This window comes from Pan paniscus, chromosome 11 (genome assembly GCF_029289425.2).
Source record: "Pan paniscus chromosome 11, NHGRI_mPanPan1-v2.0_pri, whole genome shotgun sequence".
In the NCBI taxonomy this organism is placed as follows: Eukaryota; Metazoa; Chordata; class Mammalia; order Primates; family Hominidae; genus Pan; species Pan paniscus.
Window position 1 is genome coordinate 10848988 of NC_073260.2, and position 26744 is coordinate 10875731.

General features: G+C 48.1%; 1 protein-coding gene across 20 annotated transcripts in view; it reads right to left on the minus strand.

The window, feature by feature from the left end:
- Window positions 1-1742: 1742 nt before the first annotated feature.
- Window positions 1743-26744, minus strand: part of ODF2 (outer dense fiber of sperm tails 2) — a 45922-nt gene continuing 20920 nt past the window's right edge. For 17 of the 20 annotated variants that reach the window (XM_055117162.1, XM_003822328.6, XM_008975847.6 and 14 more), the window contains 13 exons: window positions 21048-21119; window positions 19816-19887; window positions 18635-18751; window positions 17804-17989; window positions 17215-17324; window positions 14656-14791; window positions 10146-10256; window positions 9877-9981; window positions 8035-8193; window positions 6561-6661; window positions 4133-4295; window positions 3571-3696; window positions 1743-2634 (listed from right to left, as the gene is read on the minus strand). In XM_055117162.1, the coding sequence (XP_054973137.1) occupies window positions 2446-2634; window positions 3571-3696; window positions 4133-4295; window positions 6561-6661; window positions 8035-8193; window positions 9877-9981; window positions 10146-10256; window positions 14656-14791; window positions 17215-17324; window positions 17804-17989; window positions 18635-18751; window positions 19816-19887; window positions 21048-21119 (1647 nt within the window). In that variant the 3' untranslated portion in view covers window positions 1743-2445. Of the gene's footprint in view, window positions 2635-3570; window positions 3697-4132; window positions 4296-6560; window positions 6662-7866; window positions 8194-9876; window positions 9982-10145; window positions 10257-14655; window positions 14792-17214; window positions 17325-17803; window positions 17990-18634; window positions 18752-19815; window positions 19888-21047; window positions 21120-26744 lie in introns of those variants that run through there. The other 3 variants (XM_008975879.3, XM_055117167.1, XM_055117168.1) reach the window with 1 other exon arrangement.

The following is a 26744-nucleotide window of genomic DNA, read 5'->3' on the forward strand; positions in this document are numbered from 1 at the left end:
ACCCGCCTCGGCCTCCCAAAGTGCTGGGATTACAGGTGTGAGTGACCACGCCTGGCCTATATTTACACTTTAAAAGGGTGACTTCTAGGCCAGGTATGGTGGCTCATGCTTGTAATCCCAGCACTTTGGGAGGCCAAGGTAGGAGGATTGCTTGAGCCCAGGAGTTTGAGACCAACCTGGACAACATGATGAGACCTGCCTCTACCAAAAAAAAAAATCCAAAAATTAGCCAGGCATGGTGGCATGCACCTGTGCTCCCAGCTACTCAGAAGGCTGAGGCAGGAGATCCCTTAAACCCAGGAGGCTGAGGCTGTAGTGAGCCATCATTGTGCCACTGCTCACCAGCTTGGATGACAGAGGGAGACCCTGTTTCAAAAAAATAAAAAGAGTGAATTTTATGTGAATTATATCTCAATAAAAATAGAATGAGTCACAATTGTCCAGAGACGGCTCTAACTGGGACCCCAGACTTTCTGACCCTTCCATTGTCCACTACCTCGTGAGATCTCAGTTTGAGGTAGGAAGAATTCTCTCTGGAGTATGAGCAATGTGAACATTTTTCATTTTCTGAGTTTTTAAAAATTCCCTGGACTTCTTGTAATAAAAATATTTTAAAAAGAAAAATTGTTGGAAGAGTCCCCAGAGTCCCAGCAAGGGACTCCAAGAGAGGTGTTGCTCACACCACAGTTACATAGCAGTGCCCTGCACTGAAGTTTTCTCTAGTTTGGCAAAAATAATAATGAGTTATACAGATATATATACATGCTGGTGGAAGTTTGTCAATTGTCCTTTCTCGGGAAGGTCTTTCACCTATTATAAGTTCATGTCTATTTACGTTAAGAGTATGAAAATGGGCTTAGTTTTTTTGGCAATGGTAGCTGGAATTACCTTCGTTGGAAAAACTGAAAGCTGGAAACTATAAATATCCTCAAAATTTGGTAGAGAAAAGAGATTTCTGGTCTTTGAAATCCAGATGCCTAGGTGGATTCAAGAACACAGAGAAGGCTGGGCGTGGTGGCTCACCGCTGTAATCCCAGCACTCTGGGGGGACAAAATGAGAGGTTCACTTGGGCCCAGGAATTCAAGACCAACCTGGGCAATGTGGTGAGATCTGTCTCTACAAAAAATAATAAAATTAGATGGGCATGGTGGCATACACTTGTGCTCTCAGCTACTGTGGAGGCTGAGGTGGGAGGATTGCTTGAGCTAGGGAAGTCAAGGCTGCAGTGAGCCATGTTCCCGCCATTGCACTCAGTGTGGGTGACAGAGACCTGTCTCCAGAAGAAAAAAGAACAGAGAAGAAATTCTCTAGAGTTGAGTTAGAGTGGCTGAGAGGTGAGAAGACTGGACCACCCAGGCCAATACTAGCTAGAATCAGAAGGGCAGAGGTTAGCACAGTATGAACAAAAATTGTGAACAAAAATGGCCCAGATTCTTATTCAGAAACCAATTCACATTTTAAAAATATATACTGTACACTACCCCATCCTCTTCCTAACAGCTAAAGTGATCTACCCTAAAACACCAAGCAATCCTTCTTACAGTTTGTTCCCTCCTGACAGTTCACTGATTACAATGTGAAAGCACCAACCTGAGCTAAAATGAAATGAGAAGCCTGATGTTTCAGGCACCAAGTACTTTAAAAATGTCTACTGGCTGTCCTGCAGCATTTTACTTAATCATTTTTTAGAGGAGGGATGAGGAGTGGTTGGGTAAAGGAAATCATCAAATGGAGCCTTAAATAACTGATTACAAAAGCTTTTCGTAAAATCACACAAATATTTCAAGAATAAATGCATTCCGGAGATACAAATCAGGCAAAAAGAAACAAAAATCAATGAAATTGGCATTACACTTGTAAAAGGCCAAATGGACACAAGCCCTCGAGGGTCTATTATGAAGTGCTTGGGGGCAAGTGGCCTCAAAGAAACTTGGGAGTGAGAGGTTTGCACTGAGCTTGGGAAGGGAGCCTTGGGAAAACACCACACTTGTGAAATCAGAAAAAAAAAAAGCAAGTGATGGTGCTTACAGCCCAGGACGACTTCCTGCTGGTTTAGGTCAGAAAAAACCTGAGAGAGATTCCTAAAACAATGAGGGCTGTAAGGGGACTGGTGGAAAAAATCCAGTGGAAATATTTTCTCAGGAAAGGAAGGAGCAAAGTCATGGTAAGTTAAAATGTGGTACCCTAATGTAGTAGTAAATTTAAGGCCTGTCGAGGAAATTTTAACACTTCCAACAGGTGACTATATCAGGAAGGAGAAAACCAAGTGCTTCCTGCTTCACCTTCTGCTGCTTTTGGGACTTTTCTAGAGCTAGTAGCTAAGGACAAGACCCTGAACCCATTTTATCACTGGGAGAGGAAAACCACCAGGCTTCTCAGCTATGGCTTGGCAACTCTGGAGTTCCTATGGCTTCCATCAGGGCTCCAGGCCCCGATAGGTGGCCTCAGGCAGGAGGAGATCGGGAGCGGATGGGAGAGCTGGTCAGGAAGGTGGAATAGGGACCATCCCCAAACACGTTGGCGTATGATGATTTGAGGAACTGGACGTAGTTCTGCATGCTGCGGTTGGTGCTCTCGGACTGCTCCAGGCGATCTTTCAGGTCTTGCAGCCGGCTCTGGTAGCGGCGGTCCGCCTAACGAGGAGAAACAGAGCATGGGCCCGCTGTGCAGTGTCCAAAATAGAAATCCATAGAGACATAGGGACTTTCTTAGGAGTTGCCAGGAGGTTTGGGGAGGCGAGTGTGGAGTGACTTCTAATGGGTATGGGGTTTCTTTCTGAAAATATTCTAAGGCCAGGCACAGTGGCTCATGCCTATAATCCCAACACTTCGGGAGGCCAGGACGGAATGATCACTTGGGCCTAGGAGTTCAAGACCAGCATGGGCAACATAGTGAGACTCTATCTCTACAAAAAATACAAAAATTAGCTGGGTGTGATGGTGTGCACCTGTAGTCCTAGCTGCTCAGGAGGCTGGGGTGGGAGGACTACTTGACCCCAGGAGTTTGAAGCTGCAGTGAGCTATGACAGCACCACTGCACTGTAGCCTGGGTGACAGAGTGAAACTCTGTCTAAAACAAAACAAAACAAAACAAAACATGAGTCTGGGTGCAGTGGCTCACGCCTGTAATCCCAGCACTTTGGGAGGCCATGATGGGCAGATCATTTGAGATCACGAGTTGAAGACCAGCCTGGCCAACATGGCGAAACCCCATCTCTACTAAAAATACACACAAAAAAGTAGCCAGGGATGGTGGCACATACTTGTAATCCCAGCTACTTGGGAGGCTGAGGGTGGGGTGGGGATCATATGAAACCAGGAGGCAGAGGTTGCAGTGAGCTGAGATTGTACCACTGCGTTCCAGCCTGGGTGACACAGGGAGACTCCGTCTCTAAATAAATAAATAAATATCTACCCAGGATATCCTTAAGGGATAGGAAAGTGATTGGAGAAAAATAAAACCATGTCATATTCACAAAAACAGTAACAACAAAACACCTTGGCCCACAGGCCCCACAGAAGCTAGGTCTGCTGCCCACTCTCCTAGCCCGGCCCACCAGCCTGACTCACATCATCACGGCTCCGCCGCAGCTGGCTCAGTTCCGTTTTGGTTCTGCTCAGCTGGGTCTCAAGGTCCAGGATTTTGTTCTGGGCTGCTCGCTCCTTGGAGACTGCGTGCTCCTTGGTTTGTTCCACCTGCACATTCAAAGGCCCAGACATGAGACTGGTTTACCGGACATGCGGAACACTTGGCAAAGAGAAGGCTGGGCCCACTATCTGGTCTTGCAGACAGCACTTGCACATCATTGTGGACTGTGTTCTCTAGAACGCTGGGGCAGGAACTAACTATGGGGACTATGCCTGCCACCCAGCTTTGCCTGCCCTTTCCCAGTGCTCCAGGAGTCACCACCTAAGATGTGGTAAGCCTATGTGAGGCTCAAGAGGGTAGTGAGTAAATGAGCAATCATCAGATATCGAGTGCTGAGCCCTCTACAATGAAAATGTGATCCTTACAACTAATTCATGAAGCGGGTACTACTGTGTGCCCATTTTTCAGATGGAGAAATAAGCTGAGAGGTTAGGTGATTTGCCCAAGGTCACAGAGCTAGTCACTCATGAAATCGGGACTGACCTGCCTCCTCGCATCTTCAATGGCGCTCTCCAACTGCCTTGCCAGGGTCCCACATTCCCGTGTTTTCTCCTCCAGCCGCAGCTGGGACTGGTGGATTGCCTCCTCCCTCTTGGCAATCACCTGTAGGAACTCGATATTCTGGGCACTGGTCGCCTCCAGTTTCCTAGGTGAAAGCACTCAATCAGATCCTGGGCATACCCCAACCTGTCATGTTCCACCCCGCCAGGGGGCTGCCAGCCTCTCCTGGACTGGGGATCTCATCATGCCAAGAATCTCCAAGGAGCCACAGGAATAAGCCAAAGAAATCTGCAGATCAGCAAGGCGACCAAAGAACTGTGCAGCTGGAGCAACTGGTTAGAGAACAGAGTGAAGGGTGGGAACGCAAGCAGAGACTGACCGTGGGCTTTGTTAAGTGTGGATAGCATCACATGGAACACAGCAACTTGCAGCTCAGAAAAATGGTACCATTATCATCCCCACTTTAGAAATGAAGAAACTGAGCCTCAGAGAGGGGAATTCATTGGCCTGAAGTCAGCACAGCTGGCAAGTCTGTAACCAAAACCTAAGCCCACAACTTCTGCTGTTCACTGCTGCCTCCCACAGCAAAGGGACTTCAGCTACACCACTCAACATCTTGTGTGACCAGCCATAGGGCAAATATGGCCATCCCGATATACACACGCTGTCCTCAGTGCACTTCCAGGATGCCTTCCAATTTAAGGAGCTCTGCGGGGCCTGGGGGATCTAGCTGCCATTTCCAAGGCTGGCAGGGCAGAGCAGAGGTGGAGCCTGGAAGGAGCCCACTTGGTTGTAGCCTCCTTGCAAGTGCACTGGCCACCTGAGGCACTTAGGGTCTCCTAGGATGTCAGGCACCTTCACCTCTGAAACTAAGGCTGGGACCAGGGCTGGAGGACTCTTGCCCACCTCTTTTTTTTTGAGATGGAGTCTTGCTCTTTCGCCCAGGCTGGAGTGCAGTGGCGCTATCTCGGCTCAATGCAAGTTCCGCCTCCCGGGTTCATGCCATTCTCCTGCCTCAGCCTTCCGAGTAGCTGGGACTACAGGTGCCCGCCACTGCGCCCGGCTAATTTTATACATATATATATATATATATATATATATTTTTTTTTTTAGTAGAGATGGGATTTCACCGTGTTAGCCAGGATGGCCTCGATCTCCTGACCTCATGATCCGCCCGCCTCGGCCTCCCAAAATGCTGGGATTACAGGCGTGAGACACCACGCCCAGTCTCTTGCCTACCTCTTAGAGATGCTCATAGAAGCTCTCGAGGAAGACAGTCACGGGTCTAAGTCATGCTTTGCCAGGTACCAACAGTGTGATGCTGGGAAAGTCACTTAACTCCTCCCCAAGCTCAGTTTCCTCATATTTAAAACTGGGATAATACCAGCTAACTAATAACATGTTCTAAGCTATACTGAGCGCTTCTCTATGCCAGGTAACATGCTAGGACCTTTACCAGGATTATATCATTGAAGACTCACACCACCACCATGAAAAGATTATTATCAGCCAGGTGTGGTGGCTCCCGCCTGTACTCCCAGCACTCTAGGAGGCCTAGGTGGGTGGATCACTTGAACCCAGGAGTTCAGGACCAGCCTGGGCAACACGGCGAAACACCATCTCTACAAAAAATATAAAAATTAGCCAGGCGTGGTGGCATACGCCTGTAGTCCCAGCTACTTGGGAGGCTGTGGCAGGAGAATTGCTTGAGCCCAGGAGGTCGAGGTTGCAGTGAGCTGAGATTGCACCACTGCACTCCAGCCTGGGTGACAGAGTGACATGATAGATAGATAGATGATAGATAGATAGATAGATAGATAGATAGATAGATAGATAAACTCTACCTTGACCCTTTCCTCAAAAGGAGGAAATTGAGCTTCAAAGGAATTAAATGATTTGCTCAAGATCACAATGCTGGTAAGTGGCAGAGCTGGGCCCCAAGGCCAGGGCTTCTGATTCCCAAAGCTGTACCCTTCACCTCTGACTGCCTCCAACAATCCGTAAATAACAGAGAAGGGTCAGATCAGAAAGGTCTTGGGAAGGGTGACTGGCAAGAAAGGGCAGAAAAGAGTGGGGAAGTGCCCCCACCACAGTATACTGGCTGCTCCATTCAAACTGGGCCCTCCTGGCAGGCCTGGACCAGGCATGCCTTTTGGGACAGGTGGTGCCTACAGGTGGGCAGATCCTGATCATGCTGTCATGGAGTGTCTCCCCAGGCTGAGAGGCCCCCTTGCTCTCTCCCACAATGCTTACCACTGAAATGGAAGCAGCTTTTCCTCTGAGGTCTGCCTAGTACCTTCCAGGGCCTCGAGTCCCTCAAACACTTCCGCACACTAAGCAAAAAACAGCTAAGTGGCTGAAAGTCTCAGGTCCTAGGAAGAGGACAGAGATGGGACCAAGTGCCTCTAACCTCTCCAGTTCATCCACCTTCAGACTCAGCTGTTTATTTTCCTTCTGGGAAGCCTGATGTTTCTCTCTTGCCATCTCCAGCTTGTCCCCCTGGTGTTCGATCTAAAATGACAGGAACACAGACTGGTTTACAAAGGAATTTCCCGCTAGAGCCCTCCCCTTTCCCTATGACCTGTTGTCCACACCCAGGAAAGGGGCACAGTGCCCTCAGCAGGTGTCCAAGTCTCAATGCACAACCTAGAGGAGAAAGGACAGCAGGGACAGGTTAGGCCCAACTCCAAAGACAAAAGGCTCTCCCCACACTGGGAGAAACCAGGTTTGATGCTAAAGAATGACAAAGATGCTTTCTCGATCAGGGGAGGCCACTCAGAGAGGCCCAACTAGGATCCAGGACAGAAATGAGAAGGCAGAAACAGCTGGCAGGGCTAACTGGCCCATACAAACCAACCACAGAGCTTTACCTGTTATGTTGCTGGTACTATTGATCTCAACCTCCTCTTAACTGGGGACAAGTGCAGGCAAGACAACAGGAAATCTGTCAATCCTTTCGAGTTGGCAAGTTTGAGAATTTACCCAGAGGGCTGTTTTATGCAGAAGCCTCAGCTATCAAGGCTCAAAGTCCCTGAGAATGCTTAGGTTCAACGGAGAAGGCAGGCAATGTAAGGTTACAGTACTGAGAATGTGGGCTTGGGAACCAGACAGAGCTGGCTGGGTTCCAATCCCTGCTTACTAAGTACTAGCTCTGTGATGGTAGGGAATTACTTCTCCTCTCTATGCCTTGGGCTGCTTTCTGTAAAATGGGGAAAATAATACATGCACCTCACAGAGTTCCTGATGGAATTAAATGAGAGAATGCAGGAACACAGAAGAGGTGCTCAAAAAATGGTAGCCCCTTTTCTAATTATCACAAGTACACACGTCAAGAGTGGGGAAGGGGCCTTGCCCAAGGTCACGTTGCAAATGAGTGGTATATAATTTCTTGGACACTGTAGGCCGTAGGCATGGTTCCAGTAACCCAGAGACAGACTGCTTCTGGGAGAAAGGGACTGCTTGCTTCTTTCAGGACAGAATCTCAGGCAGTGAATCTATTAAAGAGTCAGGAGAAGCAGCTAAAGCAAGAGAAAAAAAGAAATTCTACGGCTCGGTGTCTGCTGGCATCTCCCAGCTGTGGGTGTGGAGCTGAGGACAGCTGCGGAGCACACAGGCAGAGGCAGCAGTCTTGGGTGGGGGCAACAGCAGGAGGGCCCAGTGACTCCACACAAGTGACGGCTCCTATAACTACAATCACTTTGTGCAAACACATGGCATTTGGCACACCAGACTTTTATTTCACAGCACTGATGATAGCTCACTCCTTTTAAAAAGCAGCAGCCAAGAAAAAGGAAGTAGTCCTCCCTTGGGGGGCGTGCAGCTCATCTTGGTATGCGGGCCCCTGCTCGGGTCAGTTCGTGGGACCCTTTCTGCCAGTCCCTTACCCGGCTGCGCAGGTCTGATATGATGGCTGTGAGGTCGATGTTCTTCCGCTCATAGCCCTGCAGTTGGTCTTGGCACTCAGCCAGCTTCGCCTCCGTGATCTTCAGGATGTCAGGGAGCTGCTGCAGGTCAGCCAGCTGAGACTGGAACTGCCTTCGTGCCTGAAGCAGGAAGGAAAGACCCACAGTTAGGAAAGGCCTGGCTCCACAGAGTCCTTTAGAGTTAGGGCAGGGCTGACACAGTCCCCAGTGGAGGATCCCGCAAAATCCACAGCAGAAGTGTGGCCTACACTCCCCGCTGGCCATTGAGCAGGTGGCTTGCCATTCATTTAGTTATCCCGTAACAATGGCAACCACACAGTAAACACCAAGACCCAGGCATTGTACCAGGGGCTCTCTGCACACTTGCTCATTTAATTCAGACAATCTGTAAAACAGGTGATGCTGTCCCCATATAAGTATAGTAAGCATCAAGAGAGCTAAGTCATTTGCCCAAGGTCATTCAGCTAAAAACTGGTAAACACAGGATTAAAGTCTAGTCTAACTCCAAGCCAGGTGCAGTGGCTCACACCTGTAATCTTAGCACTCTGGAAAGCCAAGGGGTGCAGATTATTTGAGGTCAGGAGTTCGACACCACCCTGGCCAACAAGGTGAAACCCCGTCTCTACTAAAAATACAAAAATTAGCTGGGAATGGTGGCACACGCCTGTAGTCCCAGCTACTTGGGACGCTGAGGCAGGAGAATCGCTTGAACCCGGGAGGTGGAGGTTGCAGTGAGCTGAGATCACACCACTGCATTCCAGCCTGGGTGACACAGCAAGACTCTGTCTCAAAAAAAATAAAATAAATTTAAAAAGTCTAACTCTAAAGCCCCTAGGAAAGCAGTCACAATGCTACAGGTCAGAGGGAAAGGGAGAAATATCTGGTCTAAGTCCATCCTTGTACTTAACATGGAGACTGAGGACCAGAGAGGGGCTTGACTTGCCCAAGGTTATGAAACAAATTAGTGGCTGAGCCTGGACTCAGCCCATCTCCAAGGTAACCATTAAGATAATCCCGCTGCTCTAATCAGCCAAACCATCTGTAGAAGAATAAGGCTCTTTGGGAAGAGGATGGGAGACATATTTTCTGGCTGGTACAAAATAAGGACACCATAGAGAATGAAATAGGCATGCCAAAGACCTGGCATAACTGTAGATTTCTGTCTACTTGGATGCTCCAAGCATGAGGTTTTTTGTTTGTTTGTTTGTTTGTTTGTTTGTTTTGAGACAGAGTTTTACTCTTGTTGCCCAGGCTAGAGCGTAGTGGCACAATGACGGCTCACTGCTACCTCCATCTCCTGGGTTCAAGCGATTCTCCTGCCTCAGCCTTCCGAGTAGCTGGGATTACAGGCATGCGCCACCAGACCCGGCTAATTTTGTATTTTTAGTAGAGACAGGGGTTTCACCATGTTGGTCAGGCTGGTCTCGAACTCCCAACCTCAGTCTGCCTGCCTCAGTCTCCCAAAGTGCTGGGATTACAGGTGTGAGAGACCGTGCCCAGCCAGGAGAGTTTTTTTGTTGTTGTTATTTTAAGAAAATTGAAAAGGAGGTAGAAGAAAACCGAGAGAAAAAAAAAGAAAAAAAAGACAAAGCAGCAGCATGAGAGAGAGAAGAGAGGAAACAAGAAAGAGACAAAGGAGAGAGAGGCACAGGGTAGAGTGGATGAGCCCACCAATGAGAAAATGAGCTCACCTTTGTTGCCCAAATCAGGTAGGGTCAAAGGCAAACAAGGGGAACAGATTCACAGTCATTGAGTTAGATATGGAATTGGGTAGGAGAAGAAAGCAAGGAAGGAAAGCAGTACCGCCTCAATCTCTTTGTTCATCTCATCTTTAAGGATCTTGTTCTCTTTGTCACAGCGTTCTAGCTGGGCAGCTACTTCATCAGCCTCCAATCTGGTCTTCATCACCTAGGGACCAACAACACTGTGGTTCATCTTAGGTAGAGCCACGTTTTGGTGAAAACCATCTTCCATACCCAACCCTTCCTGGAAGTGGCCTAGTAGGGAGCCCCCAGTCTGATGGGGGCAGGGTGGGCACTGCTCAGAAGGGCCAGGGCCCCAGTGAGGCCTACCTGACTCTTATAGTTGTCAATCATCCCCTCATAGTTCTTCACTGAGGCCTTCAGCTGCTGGACCTCGAGGTGTGCCTGGTTGAGTTTGTCCTCCATTGGAGCAAAGCTGGCCTGGAAGGGATGGCTCATGAGTAACCCACAGGAAGGTTCTGCTTCAGGTGGACCTCCTACCCTCAACTCTATCCAAAGAACCAGAAAAGGAAAGGCCCCCTACTCTAACCCACAAAGCACTTTCCCTGAGAGAAGCACCGAGAAGCAGGTAAGACTCCTAATGTTACCACCTCAAGTGAATAGAGATGCAAATAAATGACTTCTGTTTTTTCTTAATCCAAAAGCAATATATAATCATTAAAGAAAATGGAGATAAAACCAGGCCGGGCGCGGTGGCTCACGCCTATAATCCCAGCACTTTGGGAGGCCGAGGTGGGCGGATCACAAGGTTAGGAGATCAAGACCATCCTGGCTAACACAGTGAAACCCTGTCTCTACTAAAGGTACAAAAAATTAGCCGGGCGTGGTGGCGGGCGCCTGTAGTCCCAGCTACTCGGGAGGCTGAGGCAGGAGGATGGCATGAACCCGAAAGCGGAGCTTGCAGTAAGCCGAGATCGTGCCACTGCACTCCAGCCTGGGCGACAGAGCAAGACTCCGTCTCAAAAAAAAAAAAAAAGAAAATGGGGATAAAACCAAGACACACTAATCCTAATGCTTAACGACTTGGATATGGCTATATATCTATAGCTGCGTAACTTTTTCGTTTCTGTCAAAAAGAATGAGACTATACTATACTTACTGCTATGCAACATACTTTTTCCCCACCATGGGATCTGCCAGGTTGTATGTAACATACTTTTTATTTGTTTATTTTTTTTTTGAGATGGAGTCTCGCTCTGTCACCCAGGCTGGAGTGCAAAGGCACAACCTTGGCTCAATGCAACCTCCACCTCCCAGGTTCAAGCTATTCTCCTGCCTCAGCCTCCAGAGTAGCTGGGATTACAGGCACACACCACCACCCGCCCTCCGGCTAATTTTTTATATTTTTGGTAGAGATGGGGTTTTACCATGTTGGCCAGGCTGATCTCAAACTCCAGACCTCAAGTGATCCGCCCACCTCGGCCGCCCAAAGTGCTGGGATTATAGGCGTGAGCCACCACATCTAGCTGTAACACACTTTTAAAATTAACAATATGTTGTGGGCCGGATGTGGTGGCTCACACCTGTAATCCCAGCACTTTGGGAGGCCAAGGTTGGGCGGACCACGAGGTCAGGAGTTCGAGACCAGCCTGGCCAATATGGTGAAACCTCATCTCTACTAAAAATACAAAAATCAGCTGGACGTGCTGGCGTGTGCCTGTAGTCCCAGTTACTTGGGAGGCTGAGGCAGAAGAATCACTTGAACCAGGGAGGTGGAGGTTGCAGCGAGCTGAGATTGCACCACTGCACTCCAGCCTGGAGGTCTGGAGTTTGAGATCAGCCTGGCCAACATGGTAAAACGCCATCTCTACCAAAAATATATTTAAAAAAAAAATTATGTTGTGAACTTCTCTCAAGTCAATGAATGTCCTCTCAACTTATAATGCAGGTGGGAAATTTTAAAAAAATAAATAAATAAATAAATAAATGTCTTCCTATAACCCAAATATTCATCTTAAATGGGACAATATAAATCATGGTGTATCAAATGAATAAAGTAACTAGTAGTCACTTAAAAGAGAGATAAAGCTCAAAAAACCAACCTTAACAGATGTCTGTAAATATAGTTAAATCAGAAAAGCAAGTGACAGAATAATGGATGGATGAGTGGATGTGTGTGTGCTTGATATGTTAGTACTGGGGGAAAATCTAGAAAAATATATGTTCATGGCTAGCGAAGATCTTCATGTCTACATCACATTTCTGTAATGTTTTGAATTTTTACTATGAGCATATTTAACTTTTATAATTATACTAGGAAAGGCCAGGCGTGGTGGCTTACACCTGTAAACCCAACACTTTGGGAAGCCATGGCAGGTTGATCACCTGAGGTCAGAAGTTCGAGACCAGCCTGGCCAACGTGGTGAAACCCTGTCTCTTACTAAAAATACAAAAAATTAGCTGGGCATGGTGGCAGATGCCTGTAATCCCAGCTACTTGGGAGGCTGAGGCAGGAGAATCACTTGATCCTGGGAGGTGGAAGTTGCAGTGAGCTGAGATCATGCCACTTCACTCCAGCCTGGGCAACAGAGCAAGACTCTGTCTCAAAAAAAAAAAAAAATTATACTAGGAAAATATACTTCTACAAACATCATTTTGAATGACCACACTGTAATACACTATACAGATGCACCATACTATAACTAATCCCCTAAACAGTTGTTGGCTTTTAAATTTTTTTTGCAGAGATGGGGTCTTGCTGGGGTTGCCCAGGCTGGTCTAGAAGTCCTGGCCTCAAGCAGTCCTCTCACATTGAGATTACAGGTGTGAGCCACCATGGCTGGCCTCCTAAATAACTGTTAAGACGTGCATGTTATTTTTAATTTATCCGACAATTACACTATACAAATGAGATACTACTACACTCCCACCGGAGTAGCTAACATAAAATAGACACTCAATACCAAGCTACCAAGCGTTGCCAAGGAGGCAAGGAGCAACTGTTATCCTTTTACTCACCACTGACAGGTGTGGAGATTTGTTCAACTACTTTACTATTCAGTAACATCTACCAGTAACTACTTTACTACTCAGTGACACACTTTACTATTCAGTGACATCTACCAAATATGGACTTAATGCACACCCCATGATGACCTGGCAATTCTACTTCAAGGTATATAAACAATAAAGACGCACCAAATGTGTACACCTAAAGACATACAAAGATGTTCACAGCAACACTATGGAAACCCAAATGTCCACTGACAGCAGAATGGACAAATATACTGTGGTGTGTTCATATAATGGCATACCCTAGAGCGCTGAGGACGAATAAACTGCTCCAAACAATGGGGCTGACTCAACAAACTTGCGGAGTAGAAGCCAGGCCCAAGGATATTCAAACTATTCAAATCTCTAAAGTTAAAAGCAGGCAACTAATTTGCTAGCAGGAGATGGGCTAGCAGTTACCTTTACAGGGGTATTAGTAACAAGAAAGGTCACTAGGGTGCAGGCAAGGTTCAATCAGAGTGAGTGATGGACAAAGTATATTCACTTTATGAAAATTCTAGGATCTGTGTACTTTTCCATGTGTTATTCTTCCTTAAAATCAATCTTAACAAGAAAAAACAAAATCAGTGAAAAAATAAAGCTAGATGTTATTGCCCAGATCAACAAAAGAGCAAGATAAAACCTGTCTCTGAAATGTCAACCTCTGCTCAGGTGCCTCTCACTCCTGGCAGGCTGGAAGTGGGTATGGTGAGTTTAAGAGCTAGGGCTCGAGTCAGACTCGGGTTCAAATCTCAACTCTGATACTTCCTAGGGCAAAATCTTGGCAAGACACTTGACTTCTCTCTCAGCCTCAGTTTCCTTATTCTCATTTCTTTTATTTTCTTTTGAGACGGAGTCTCGCTCTGTTGCCCAGGCTGGAGTGCAGTGGCGCAATCTCGGCTCACTGCAACCTCCACTTCCCGGGCTCAAGCAATTCTCCTGCCTCAGCCTCCTGAGTAGCTGGGATTACAGGCACACACCACCATGCCCAGATAATTTTTTTTGTATTTTTAGTACAGACAGGGTTTCGCTATGTTGGCCAGGCTGGTCTTGAACTCCTGACCTCAGGTGATCCGCCTGCCTCAGCCTCCCAAAGTGCTGGGATTACAGACGTGAGCCCGGCCCCTTATTCTCATTTCAAATGGAGATAATCATCATGTTACTGGCAGGTTGGACAGTTTAAGTGAGAATTAATGCCTGTGAAGGGGCCCAGCAGGCCCCCAGGAGAGCCCACGTTAACCTCAAATGAGTTCTATCTCATGTGCGCAGGCTGAGTGCACCATGTTAAGCATTTCACATGCGTTACCACATTCTCACAAGGACTTCATTTCCTCTACCTAAGGAAGAGGCATGGAATGTTTTTCACTCAGGTCCTACAGCCAGGAAGCGGCAGAGTAAGAACTTGAATCCAGGCTTTCTTTTCTTTTTTGACACAGAGTCTCTCTCTGTTTTCCAGGCTGGAGTGCAGTGGGGCGATCTCGGCTCACCACAGCCTCAACCTCCCAGGCTCAAGCGATTCTCCCAACTCAGCCTCCCGAGTAGCTGGGACTACAGGCGCATGCCTCCACGCCTGGCTACTTTTTGTATGTTTTGCAGAGACAGGATTTTGCCATGTTGCCCAGGCTGGTCTCGAACTAGGCTCAAGTGATCCACCTGCCTTGGCCTCCCAAAGTGTTGGGATTACAGGCCTAAGCCACCATGCCTGGTCAAATCCAGGCTTTTCTGACTCCCTCTTAGACAAGATGCCCCCAGGCCCACGTAAGACAAGACCCCTCATCAGCTCGCTGGGCCCCACCCAGCTGCCTGGTCCCCAGCTCTCACTGCGAACCTTCAGCCTCTCATTCTCCAGCTTGAATGCAGAATACTCAGCAGTCTGACGGTGTAGTCTCTCCACCAGGCTATCCCGGTCTTCCCGCATCTTCTCCTCCAGGGTTTGTTGTTGGTTTACAAGATCTGTTACCCGGCTGGAAGATCACAAAGTGAAAGCAGACAGAGAGAATCAATTACACAGGTTTGTTTGTTTGTGTGTATGTGTGTTTTTTTTTGTTTTGTTTTTGTTTTTTTTTTTAGATGGAGTCTCGCTCTGTCACCTAGGCTGGAGTGCAGTGGCGCGATCTCGGCTCACTGCAAGCTCCGCCTCCCGTGTTCATGCCATTCTCCTGCCTCAGCCTCCCGAGTAGCTGGGACTACAGGCGCCCACCGCCACGCCCGGCTAAGTTCTTGTATTTTTAGTAGAGACGGGGTTTCACCGTGTTAGCCAGGATGGTCTCGATCTCCTGACCTCGTGATCTGCCCGCCTCGGCCTCCCAAAATGCTGGGATTACAGGTGTGAGCCACCGCACCCGGCCAATTACACAGGTTCTGAAGAACCCAGGTCTTTGTGTGGTGTGGGACCAAGCGTTCTCATCACTCGATATACTGCCTGCCTGCACCCCAATCTCCACACTGAGAAGCAACTCTGCTGCCCTGCCTTGGCATTGCTGCTGTGGTACTCCCATGCCTGTCCCACCTCTGAACAATGTCCGTTAAGATGTGTCTCCCATACCTCCCCCTCCAAGAAACCATCTACAATTCAACAATAAGCAATGACTTATTAAGAGAAGTGTGGGCTGGGTATGGCAGCTCACACCTGTAATCCCAGTGCTTTGGGAGGCCAAGGCGGGAGGATTGCTTGAGCCCAGCAGTTGAAGGTTGCAGTGAGCTATGCTGGTGCCACTGCACTATAGCCTGGGTGAAGGAGCAAGACCTTGTCTCCATTAAGAAAAAAAAGAGAGAGAGAGAGAGAGAGAGGGATGTGTACCCATCTTGATCCTCTCATAAGGCCAAGATACCCTTTGAAGGCAAGGACCAGAGACATGATCCCTTCCCAACTCCCTATGACACCTCCTGGAATCTCTCTGCCTATCAGGTCTTGGTGTTAGGACAGATGCTTCTGGAATCCCTTCTTGGACTCCCAGGCTGGTGGTCAGGGATTATCACCCAGGCATTCCTCTCCAGCAGGGCCCTGAGCACCCTGGGCTTTTGTACCCCCAGCAGGGGGCTGGTGCCATGATTGCTCATTCACATATGAACACTCACCTAACACAGGCAGGAACGGCAATGAGTGTGGTGTGGGTAAAAGGCACAAATAGAGAGAAAGACGCCAACTTAGAAGTCAGCTGCCTGCCCCACCCCCAGTCCCTTCTGCTCCCTGCTGCTGCCTCAGTCACTCAGCAAGGCTATCATCAGTCAAAGAGCAGAGACTGTGGCCTCAAGAGGAGCCCTGGGGCTCACAGGTGCTTACTCCTCTATCTTGACCACAGACCCATCAAAAACCCTTTGCACAATATGTGCTCTCAGTATTGACCAATTACAGTCCACCACTGAACACTGACTAGGCCCAAGCAAACACATCAGTTTGCTGGCAACTCCAGTTTACCTGGCAAACTCCTACTCACACTTAAAAACCCAGTTCAGACTTCAAGACATCTTGTCCCTGACCCCTCCCCTGTACCATGTATGCTTCTGTCTTAGGTATCTATGTTCTCCCACTAGACAGAGAACTCCCTAAGGACAGCAGCTGGCATAGAGCCTGGCACATAGTGAGTTCTCAGAACATGTTTGCTAAGTTGAGTTGAATACAGTAAGAGACTTTCCTGACCTGGGAGATTAAATGAGCTCCCCCATGACCTATCCTTAGTCCAGGGAGTCCATGCCTCTTGTAGCCCTATCTCCTCTACAGAGTAGAGGGCAGGGAATGCATTTGTCTTCTTACTGCTGTAACCCTGATGGCCAGCACACAGCAGCTTGGTATATGGTAGATGCTCAATATATGTTTTTCCAATAAATGAAGGAAAAAAGGAGAATGACGCAATGGTCACTATTCACAGTTCGCCAGTGGCAAGAAAGGTGTCAGCTCAGTCACTTGCAACTTGAGGCCACTTTTGCCCCCTACTCCCATGCCATACCACTGACCTACTGACTGGCAGGCACTGGCAAACAGCTGCTGTCCCTGGACAGACAACAGAGAGAAGACACTTGGGTCACCATCTGCCCCATTCCCCAAAAGGAATGAGGACACCACGGTGCCCATTTCAAATGCTGTGTAGACGAAGGACAGGATCAGGCCCAGGTGATGAAGTCAGACCCACACCTCTGACCAGAAAGACCCGGCCCCTAGCCAGTGCCTGACAGAAGGGTAGGACCCCAGGACTAGGGCCAGAGCTTGCACCCCAGCTCCAACCAGAAAGTCCAGCTCAGGGCTGCCCACATCACAGCCCAGTGCAGCCCCCAACCCGGAGAGTACAAACAGCAGCCACGTGGCCTTCCCTGAGCCACTAGGCCCCTCCCACCTGCACACCCAAGTCCCTCAACAGCGCCACGTTCCCTCTCCTACTCTAAGACGTACTCATTCAGGACAATAATTTCCAGCTCGAGGTCTCCCTTTTCTTTTACAACTTGGTTGTAGCGGCTCCTCCAGGACTCCAGAGTGGATAAAGCTTCTGCGACATAAAGATCCTGGGAACACGGGACAAAAGGGCCTGTTAGCCTAGTGTCAGTGGTGAGGCTGCCAGGAGCTGGGAGCGGGCTCATCCTAGGTGGTTTCTCACCCTGGTAACCTAAACCTCATTCTGGAATTCACCTTTCTAGAGGGCGCTGGAAGCGACAGTGGGAGCCCAGCTAGTGCTCCCCAGATTTCTAGCAATCAAATGCATCCTGTTTGTAAATCCTTCCTTAACCATTATTCTCACCCACAAAGCTGATGTGGCTGAACTCTCCTACAAAGCCTCCAATCATCTCCAGCCACCCATCCCTCCAGCTTTTACCCATTTGATCCCCTTAACTCCCTCTCCCTCCTCCCCAGCCATCTATCCTTTCCACCACTACCATCCCTCATCCACCCACCCCTCCCTACTACCCATCTGGCTGACCACCCCTCTGCCATCACCCAGCCCTCCTCAGGGCAGGTGAGGAGCTGGGCACCGCAGGCCTGCGACCTTGTCGGCGAGTTGCACGTGCAGCTGCTCAGCATATTCCTCGCTCTTCTCGGCTCGCTCCTTCTGGGCTCGGATGGCCTTCTTCAAGCTCTCTTTGTCTCGGTCTCCCTTCTGCTTCAACTCCTTCAGCTGCTCCATGATGGCCTCCACTTCTGCCTTATGCTGATTCCCGCTGCGCTCCAGATTCTGGAAGGGGGAAGGGGTGAGACAGAGAGGGAGAAGAGAGACAAGGAGGTTGTGGGAAGGCAAAGCAGAGGGTGAAGGAGAAAGGGAGGAAAAGGCAAGAGCAAAGAGGAAACGAGGAAGACAGAAAAAAGTGCTTAGCTGTGTGAGAGGCTCCCCTAACTCGGACCAGAGACACAGTCCCTCCCAGCTCCCCACGACACCTCCCTGGATCTCTCAGCCCATGGGGTCTTGATATTAGGTCAGAACTGCTCTGGAATCCTTCCCTGAACTCCCAGCCTTGTGGTCAGAGATAGTTCCTTGGTCACTCAGCAGAGTATGACCTCAGAGGATCCCTGGGCTACAAAGAGACCATCCCTTTCCCTTGGGTAATGAGGAGAACTGAGGGCCTAGGGGATTAAGTGATAGGCCTGGGGGCATGGCACGCAACCCCGTCACTGTTGGGAAGGATGCCCAACACCTCCTGGGTCTCTGTCCATTGCTCTTGCCACTGTCCTGGAATGTCTCTGAGGCCTGAGTATTTTGTCATCAGCTGCCTCAGAAACCTTTGGAGGCACACTTCCTGAGTGTGATATCTGGGCCAGGCCACTACCATCAAATTGGCAGGCCCTTGCCTCCTCTTTCCCCACTTGTGGGGCCAATAGGTACCTTAATCTGCATGCACAGGCGACTGTTCTCAGCCTCTTTGGACCGAAGCTGTGCCTGCAAATGCCCACGCATGGACTCCATGGATTTAGAAAGCTCAGAGGCTGTCTTTGCTTGAGCCTGTGGGGAGACGGAAAAAGTGATGGAGGCACAATTTTTTGTTTGTTTTTTTCATACGGAGTCTCGCTCCGTTTCCCAGGCTGGAGTGCAGTGGTGCAATCTCAGCTCACTGCAACCTCCACCTCTTGGGCTCCAGCAATTCTCCCACCTCAGCCTCCTGAGTAGCTGGGGTTACAGTCACGTGCCATCAAAACCGGCTAGTTTTTTGTATTTTTAGTAGAGACAGGGTTTCACCATGTTGGCCAGACTGGTCTCGATCTCCTGACCTCAAGTGATCCACCTGCCTCGGCCTCCCAAAGTGCTGGGATTACAGGCGTGAGCCACCGCGCGCAGTCAATAATTTTTTTTTTTTTTTTTTGAGACAGGGTATCACTCTGTTGCCAAGGCTGGAGTGCAATGGCGTGACCATGACTCATTGCAGCCTCAGTCTCCCAGGCTCAAGTGATCCTCCCATCTCAGCATCCAGAGTAGCTGGAACTACAGGTGCATGCCACCACACCTGGCTGATTTTTTAATTTTTATTTTTATTTTGTAGAGATGGGGTCTCCCTGTGTTGCCCAGGACAGTCTCAAACTCCTGGCCTCAATCAGTCCTCCTGCATTGGCCTCCCAAAGTGCTAGGGAGTGGCCTAGGCTGGTCTCGAAAAAGTGCCAGACAAGAGCTACTGCACCTGGCCCAAAGACAGGATTTGAACCCAGCTCTCTGCATATCCATTATATTCTACTGGCTCATAAAAATGCACAACTGCGGCTGGGCGCAGTGGCTCATGCCTGTAATCCCAGCACTTTGGGAGGCCGAGGCAGGCAGATCACGAGGTCAAGAGATCAAGACCATCCTGGCCAACATGGTGAAACCCCGTATCTACTAAAAATACAAAAATTAGCTGGGCGTGGTGGCGCACGCCTGTAGTCCCAGCTACTACTCGGGAGGCTGAGGCAGGAGAATCACTCAAATCCGGGAGGCAGAGGTTGCAGCGAGCTGAGATCGCACCATTGCACTCCAGCCTGGCGACAGAGCGAGACTCCGTCTAAAAAAAAAAAAAAAAAAAAAAAAAAGCACACTACCTTCTCACATTGTATTTCCTGAAGGAGCTCTTCCACCTCCTTGTCCTTGTCTTGCAGCAGTAACAGCAGGCGCTGGGAGAGAACACAGGCTGTCAGGTGCCCCTGGGAAGGGCAAAGAGGCCCGGCCCAGGAAGGAGAGAGATTTGTGAGTACCTGGCCACTGGGGCCCAAGGTCCTACATACATTGGCCCATGTCAGAGATTCTGGTAGGAAGCACCTAACATATGCATTAAAACATTTTTTTAAAACAATGAACATGTATTTATTTTGCAATTTAAGAACAGCAATGTTAACTGTAGAAAACATTAAGAACACACCAAAAAAATCCTCCAAAGAAACCCCGTAACCCCCCATGCAGAGATAACCAGTTAATGCACATTAAAACTCATATGCTCAGCACCGTTAAAAAAAAAAAAGTCATATGCCTACTTCGTTCCACAGCCTAAAATCTCATGTTTACCATAATGTGATTAAATCTTCTGTGTCTTTTGAAAGAGTTGCTTGACGGTTCAAGTTACTGATGTATATCATAACAAGGGTTCCTGAGCTGGGAATGCATGTTTAGGCATTATCGCCAAGCTTGCTGCATCTCCACTCCTTCCTCAACTAAGCATCAGAGGCCACAGGCCACACCTTGGGAAACTGGGCCTCCGTCTCCCTCCCCTCTCTTGAAGACTTACAAAAGCATTAATACAGCAGACACTCCAAAAAAGTCTTGAAAGAAGCTGTCGAACTTCATGTTCAGGCCAGCCTATGGTTTCCCAAATTTAACTGGCTATGGAACCTCCCCTTCGGTTTCTTGCACTCATTAACATCTTGAGGAACTTAGGGTTCCATGAACAGACTTTGGAACACGCTGCTTTGGGAGAGAGTCCTAGAATTAGGATTACTGTGTCCAAAGGTGTGTACTTTTTGATGGCTTTGAATCCATAATACAAATTTGATGGAAATCCAGCTTTAACAGACACGGATGATTTACAAATCCAACATCATCATTACCCTCTCTATGTTGGTGTCCAGCTTTGTGGCTCAAGGTCTCAAGTAACTAACTAGACAAGCCTATCAGAACAAGCGTGACAGGAGGACATCAGCCCATTTTACAGATCGTGAAACTAAGACCTAGCGAAATGATCCAGCCCTCCTGCCTTGATCCAAGCACCTCTACACTTTGTAGTGGAATGACACTCTTGCCACCTGTACCCACTAGAGTAGACAAGGGCAGCCTTAGTTACCGCTTTCTCTGAGTCAGCCTCCGCCAGCCGTTTCAGCAGTGCTCCTTGTTGCTCCATTAGTCTTTCAGAATCCTTCAAAGAAAGGCAAAGGAAAAAGTCAAGTCATTAAGCAATAAACCCAGATGTCTACATTTTATTGATTCTTTACCTTTTCCAACAATTGTATTTTTTTTTTTTTAGAGTCTTACTCTGTTGCCCAGGCTGGAGTGCAGTGGTGCAATCATGGCTCACTGCAGCCTGGTCCTTCTGGGCTCAAGCCATCTTCCCATCTCAGCCTCCCAAGTAGCTGGAACCACAAGCATGCACTACCATGCCCGACTTTTTAAACATTATTATTATTTGTAGAGTTGGAGGGTCTCCCTGTTTGCCCAGGCTGCTCTTGAACTCCTGGGTTCAAACAATCTGCCTGCTTTGGCCTCCCCAAGTGCTGGGATTACAGGTGTGAGCCACCACACCTGGCCCAAAAAACTGTAGTTCTAATTTGAAAAGTAATGTGAACATATTCTCACTATAAAATAGTGAATGCTAATAAAGCTACAGTTCCTCCTGTACCCACCTCCAAACCCTACCCTACTGCTATTAGTTTGAGGAGTATCCTTCCCATCCTTTTTCTCTGCATCTACAGAGAAATACTGTATTTCTCTGTATTGAAAATACTGTACAGAATTCAATACTGTATTGAAATACTGTTTCTCTGTAATGAAACAGCATTTTGCTGCATCAAGAGAAATACTGTTTGTCTCTGGGGGAAGGGGAAAGGGATTCATGTGTAACTTTACGAAAATAATATCATATTGTATTTATGTGTTAATTTTTTTTAATTTTTTTTATTTTTTAGAGAGGAAGTCTCGCTCTTGTCCCCCAGGCTGGAGTGCGATGGCACGATCTCGGCTCACTGCAACCTCCGCCTCCCAGGTTCAAGCAATTCTCCTGCCTCAGCCTCCCGAGTAGCTGGGATTACAGATAACTGCCACCACGCCCAGCTAATTTTTGTATTTTTAGCAGAGACAGGGTTTCACCATGTTGGCCAGGCTGGTCTCAAACTCCTGACCTCAGGTGATCCGCCCGCCTTGGCCTCCCAAAGTGCTGGGATTACAGGCGTGAGCCACCATGCCCAGCTGTTACTTGATTTTTAAAAACAGCTTTATTGAGATATAAATTTGAACACCATTTAAAGTGTACAGCATGGTGACTATAATTAATGATGTATTATATACTTGAAATCTGCTAGGAGATCTTAAGTGTTGTCACCACACACACAAAAAAAGGTAACCATGTGACGTGATGGATGTGTTAATCAGCTTGATTGAGGTGGTCACTTTACAATGTATATGGGTATCAAATCATCACGATGAACATCTTAAAATGTATACTACTTCTGTGTGTCAAATATACCTCAATAAAGCTAGAAGAAAAAATAAAGTATACAATTAAATGGCTTTGGTATATTCCATTATTAACTTTTAAAAATTGTGGTAAAATATATGTAACATAAAACTTGTCGTTTTAACCTTTTTATTTCTTTTAGAGACACAGTCTAGCTCTGTCACCCAAGCTGGAGTGCATGTTGTAATCATGGATCATAGCTCACTGCAACCTTGATATCCTGGACTCAAGTGATCCTCCCAACCTCAGCCTCCTCAGCAGCTGGGACCACAGGTGTGTGCCACCACACCTGGCTAACCATTTTTAAGTGTAAAATTCAGTGGCATTTAGTATATTCATAATACTGTACAACCATCACCATTATCTAGCTCCACAACATTTTCATCACCCAAAAAAGAAACCCTGTACCATTAAGCAGCCATTCCCATTCCCTCCCACTCCTGCCCCTAGCAACCACTGATCTGCTTTCTGTCTCTAATATGCCATGGCATGTGGAACCTCTCCGTGTCTCTAATATGCCACTGCCATTTTTAACCTCTCCCCACAACCTCTGGACAATGAGGCTGTTCCCATGTTTTGCAACTACAAACACTGCAGCAATAGACGTTGCTGGGCATATACAAAGTGCCTCTCTAGGGATGATACCAAGAAGAGGAATGGCCAGGTCGGAAGGTCTGAGATTTGTGGCTGAAATGCCCTGCTAAATGCCTGCACCAATTCACTGGGCTACAAGCAGGATGTGGGAGGACTCACTTCCCTGCACTCACCAGTACCAGGCAGCAGCCAACCTCTGCCTCTGTTGCCAGTATCTGCCAACAGCACTCCTGCTGGTTTCATTTGCACTTCTCTAATTACCAGTGAGGATTAGCATCCTCTCATATGAGCCATTTGGGTTTCCTCTTGCCTGAACTTCCTGCTCCCACCCTGGCCCATTTTCTCACTGGGCTATGTCTTTGTGACTGTCCCTATTTTTCTTTGGCACCTGAACAAAGTATCCCTTGAGGGAGGGACATCTTGTTCACCCTCTTTCCCTCTCAGACCCACAGATCCCCTTCATAAGCCCAGAGAAAAGGGCTCTCTGGTTCCCAAAGTTTCCTGGGCACCTAGGAACTGATAAAAGACAGTATTATGGTTTCTCTGGCAACAAGAGGCAAAGAACCTGGGACAGAAGGCTTGGCCACGGATGCAGAACCTGAGGCTGTTCTCACTGCCCTCCAGGCCTCCCCTGGGGCACTGAAACCACTGACCAACTCTTCTGCCATCCTATGTGCATGAACTCACCAAAGCCCCCTACTCTAAGAGCCATGCACTATCACCACCCCCATCTCACAGAGGAGGAGACTAAGGCTGGGAGAAGTGAAGGCAAGTGAAGCCACACAGCTGGAAGGGGTAGTACTGGGCCCTGGAGCCAACTCGGACTCCAGAACCAGAGCAGTTCCCCACCACACTGAGCACTACCCAGCAAGCACCGAGATGGTGAGGGAGCCCTGAGCACAGATGGGCACCAAGGAGCTGAGCCCGGACTAAGCACAAAACACCACTTTTGGGTGGGAATTCAAATTAGCTGACCCTTCATCTCCAATTGAAGATGGGACTCCAGGATGACAGAAGCTAAGAAACCAAAAAAGGAGAAAACTGGCTAGAGCAAGAGGCTTTTTTTTTTTCCTTTTTGAGATGGAGTCTCACTCTGTCACCCAGGCTGGAGTGCAGTGGCGTGATCTTGGCTCACTGTAACCTCTGCCTCCCGGGTTCAAGCGATTCTCCTGCCTCAGCCTCCTGAGTAACTGGGACTACAGGAGCGTACCGCCATGCCAGCTAATTTTTTTGTATTTTAGTAGAGATGGGATTTCACCGTGTTGCCCAGGCTGGTCTCATATTCCTGAGCTCAGGCAATCTGCCCACCTCGGCCTCCCAAAGTGCTAGGATCACAGGCGTGAGCCACCACACCTGGCTTTCTTTCCTTTTTGAGATAGTGTCTGGCTCTGTCATCCAGGCTGGAGTGCAACAATTTCAGAAGCCAAGGCAGACAGATCACCTGAGGTCAGGAGTTCAAGACCAGCCTGGCCAACATAGCAAAACCCTATCTTTACTAAAAATACAAAAAATTAGCCAGGTGTGGTGATGCACACCTGTAATCCCAGCTACTCAGGAAGTTGAGGCAGGAGAATCGCTTGAACCCAGGAGGCAGAGGCTGCAGTGAGCTGAGATTGTGCCACTTCAGCCTGGGTGACAGAGTGAGACTCTGTATCAAAACAAACAAAAAAATTAATAAAGCTTCCCTCTGAGGGGAGGGAGACAAGGTTATTGCAAAATGACACACAAAAGGGATTCAACTATGTAGACACTTATTTTAAAAGCTGGGCGGTGAGTGGCCGGGCGCAATGGCTCACGCCTGTAATCCCAGCACTTTGGGAGGCTGAGGCGGGTGGATCACCTGAGGTCAGGAGTTTGAGACCAGGCTGGACAACATGGTGAAACCCCGTCTCAACTAAAAATACAAAAATTAGCCGGGAGTGGCACCTGTAATCCCAGCTGCTCGGGACACTGAGGCAGGAGAATCTCTTGAACCCGTGAGGGGAAGGTTGCAGTGAGCTGAGATTGCGCCACTGCACTCCAGCCTGGGCGACAGAGCGAGACTCTGTCTCAAAAAAAAAAAAAAAAAAAAATGCTGGGCAGTGAGTATACCACTTTACATTACTTGTTATATATATATATAATTTTTGGGGGGGACAGTCTAACTCTGTCACTCAGCCTGAGTGAGTGACACAATCTCAGCTCACTGTAGCCTTGACCTCCAAGGCTCAAGCAATCCTCCCACCTCAGCCTCCCGAGTAGCTAGGACTATAGGTGTGTGCCACCACACCTGGCTAAATTTAAAATGTTTTGTACAGATGAAGTCTCACTGTGTTGCCCAGGCTGGTCTCAAACTCCTGGCCTCAAGCAATTCTCCCACCTCGGCCTCCCAGAGTGTGGGAATTACAGGTGTGAGCCACCACACTTGGCCTTATTTTATATATTAACAGGTTTTTTTTTTTTTTTTTTTTTTGAGACAGAGTCTCGCTCTGTCACCCAGGCTGGAGTATAGTGGTACAATCTAGGCTCACTGCAACTTCCCCCCTCCTGGGTTCAAGCAATTCTCCTGCCTCAGCCTCCTGAGTAGTTGATATTACGGGTACCCATCACATTTTTGTATTTTCAGTAGAGGTGGGGTGTCACTATGTTGGCCAGGCTGGTCTCGAACTCCTGACCTCAAGTGTTCCACCTGCCTTGGCCTCTCAAAGTGCTGGGATTACAGGCATGAGCCACTGCACCTGGCCAATATATTAATTTTTAAAGATAAGGCCGGGCGCGGTGGCTCATGCCTGTAATCCCAGCATTTTGGGAGGCCGAGGCGGGCAGATTGCCTGAGTTTAGGAGTTCGAGACCAGCCTGAGCAACACAGTGAAACCTCGTCTATACTAAAAATACAAAAATTAGCTGGGCATGGTGGCACGCACCTGTAATCCCAGCTACTCAGGAGGCTGAGGCAGAAGAATCACTTGAACTCGGGAGGCCAGAAGTTTCAGTGAGCCGATATCGTGCCACTGCACTCTAGCCTGGGCGACAGAGCAAGACTCTGTCTCAAGAAAAAAAAAAAAAAAGATAAAAACAAGGTTGACAATGTTAAAACAAAACGAAACAAACAAAAAAACAGGGCTTGGTGTGGTGGCTCACGCCTGTAATTACAGCACTTTGGGAGGCCGAGGCAGGTGGATCACCTGAGGTCAGGAGTTCGAGACCAGCCTGACCAATATGATGAAACCCCGTCTCTACTAAAACTACAAAAAGTAGCCCGGTGTGGTGGCATGCACCTGTAATCCCAGCTACTAGGCAGGCTGGGACAGGAAAATCACTTGAACCCAGGAGGTGGAGGTTACAGTGAGCCAAGATTGTGCCATTGCACTCCAGCCTGGGCAAGAGTGAAACTCAGTCTCAAATAAAAAAGCAAAAATAAGAAGAATGTCACCATTTCATTAGCACTGGCATTTTGAGACTATTGTCATCTCTTTGCTTAGAACCAAGCAGGAGACAACCATTTATACTGTCAGTCTTTTCTGCAATATTTGCTAATATATCATCATTCACAATAGCCAAGATACGGAATCAACCTAAGTGTCCATCAACAGATGAATGAAGAAAACGCAGTAGAGATACACAATGGAATACTACTGAGCCTTCAAAAAGGAAATCCTTTCACAACATGCACAAAACTAGAGGATATTATACTCAGTGAAATAAGCTAGGCACAGAAAGACCACATGACTTCATTTA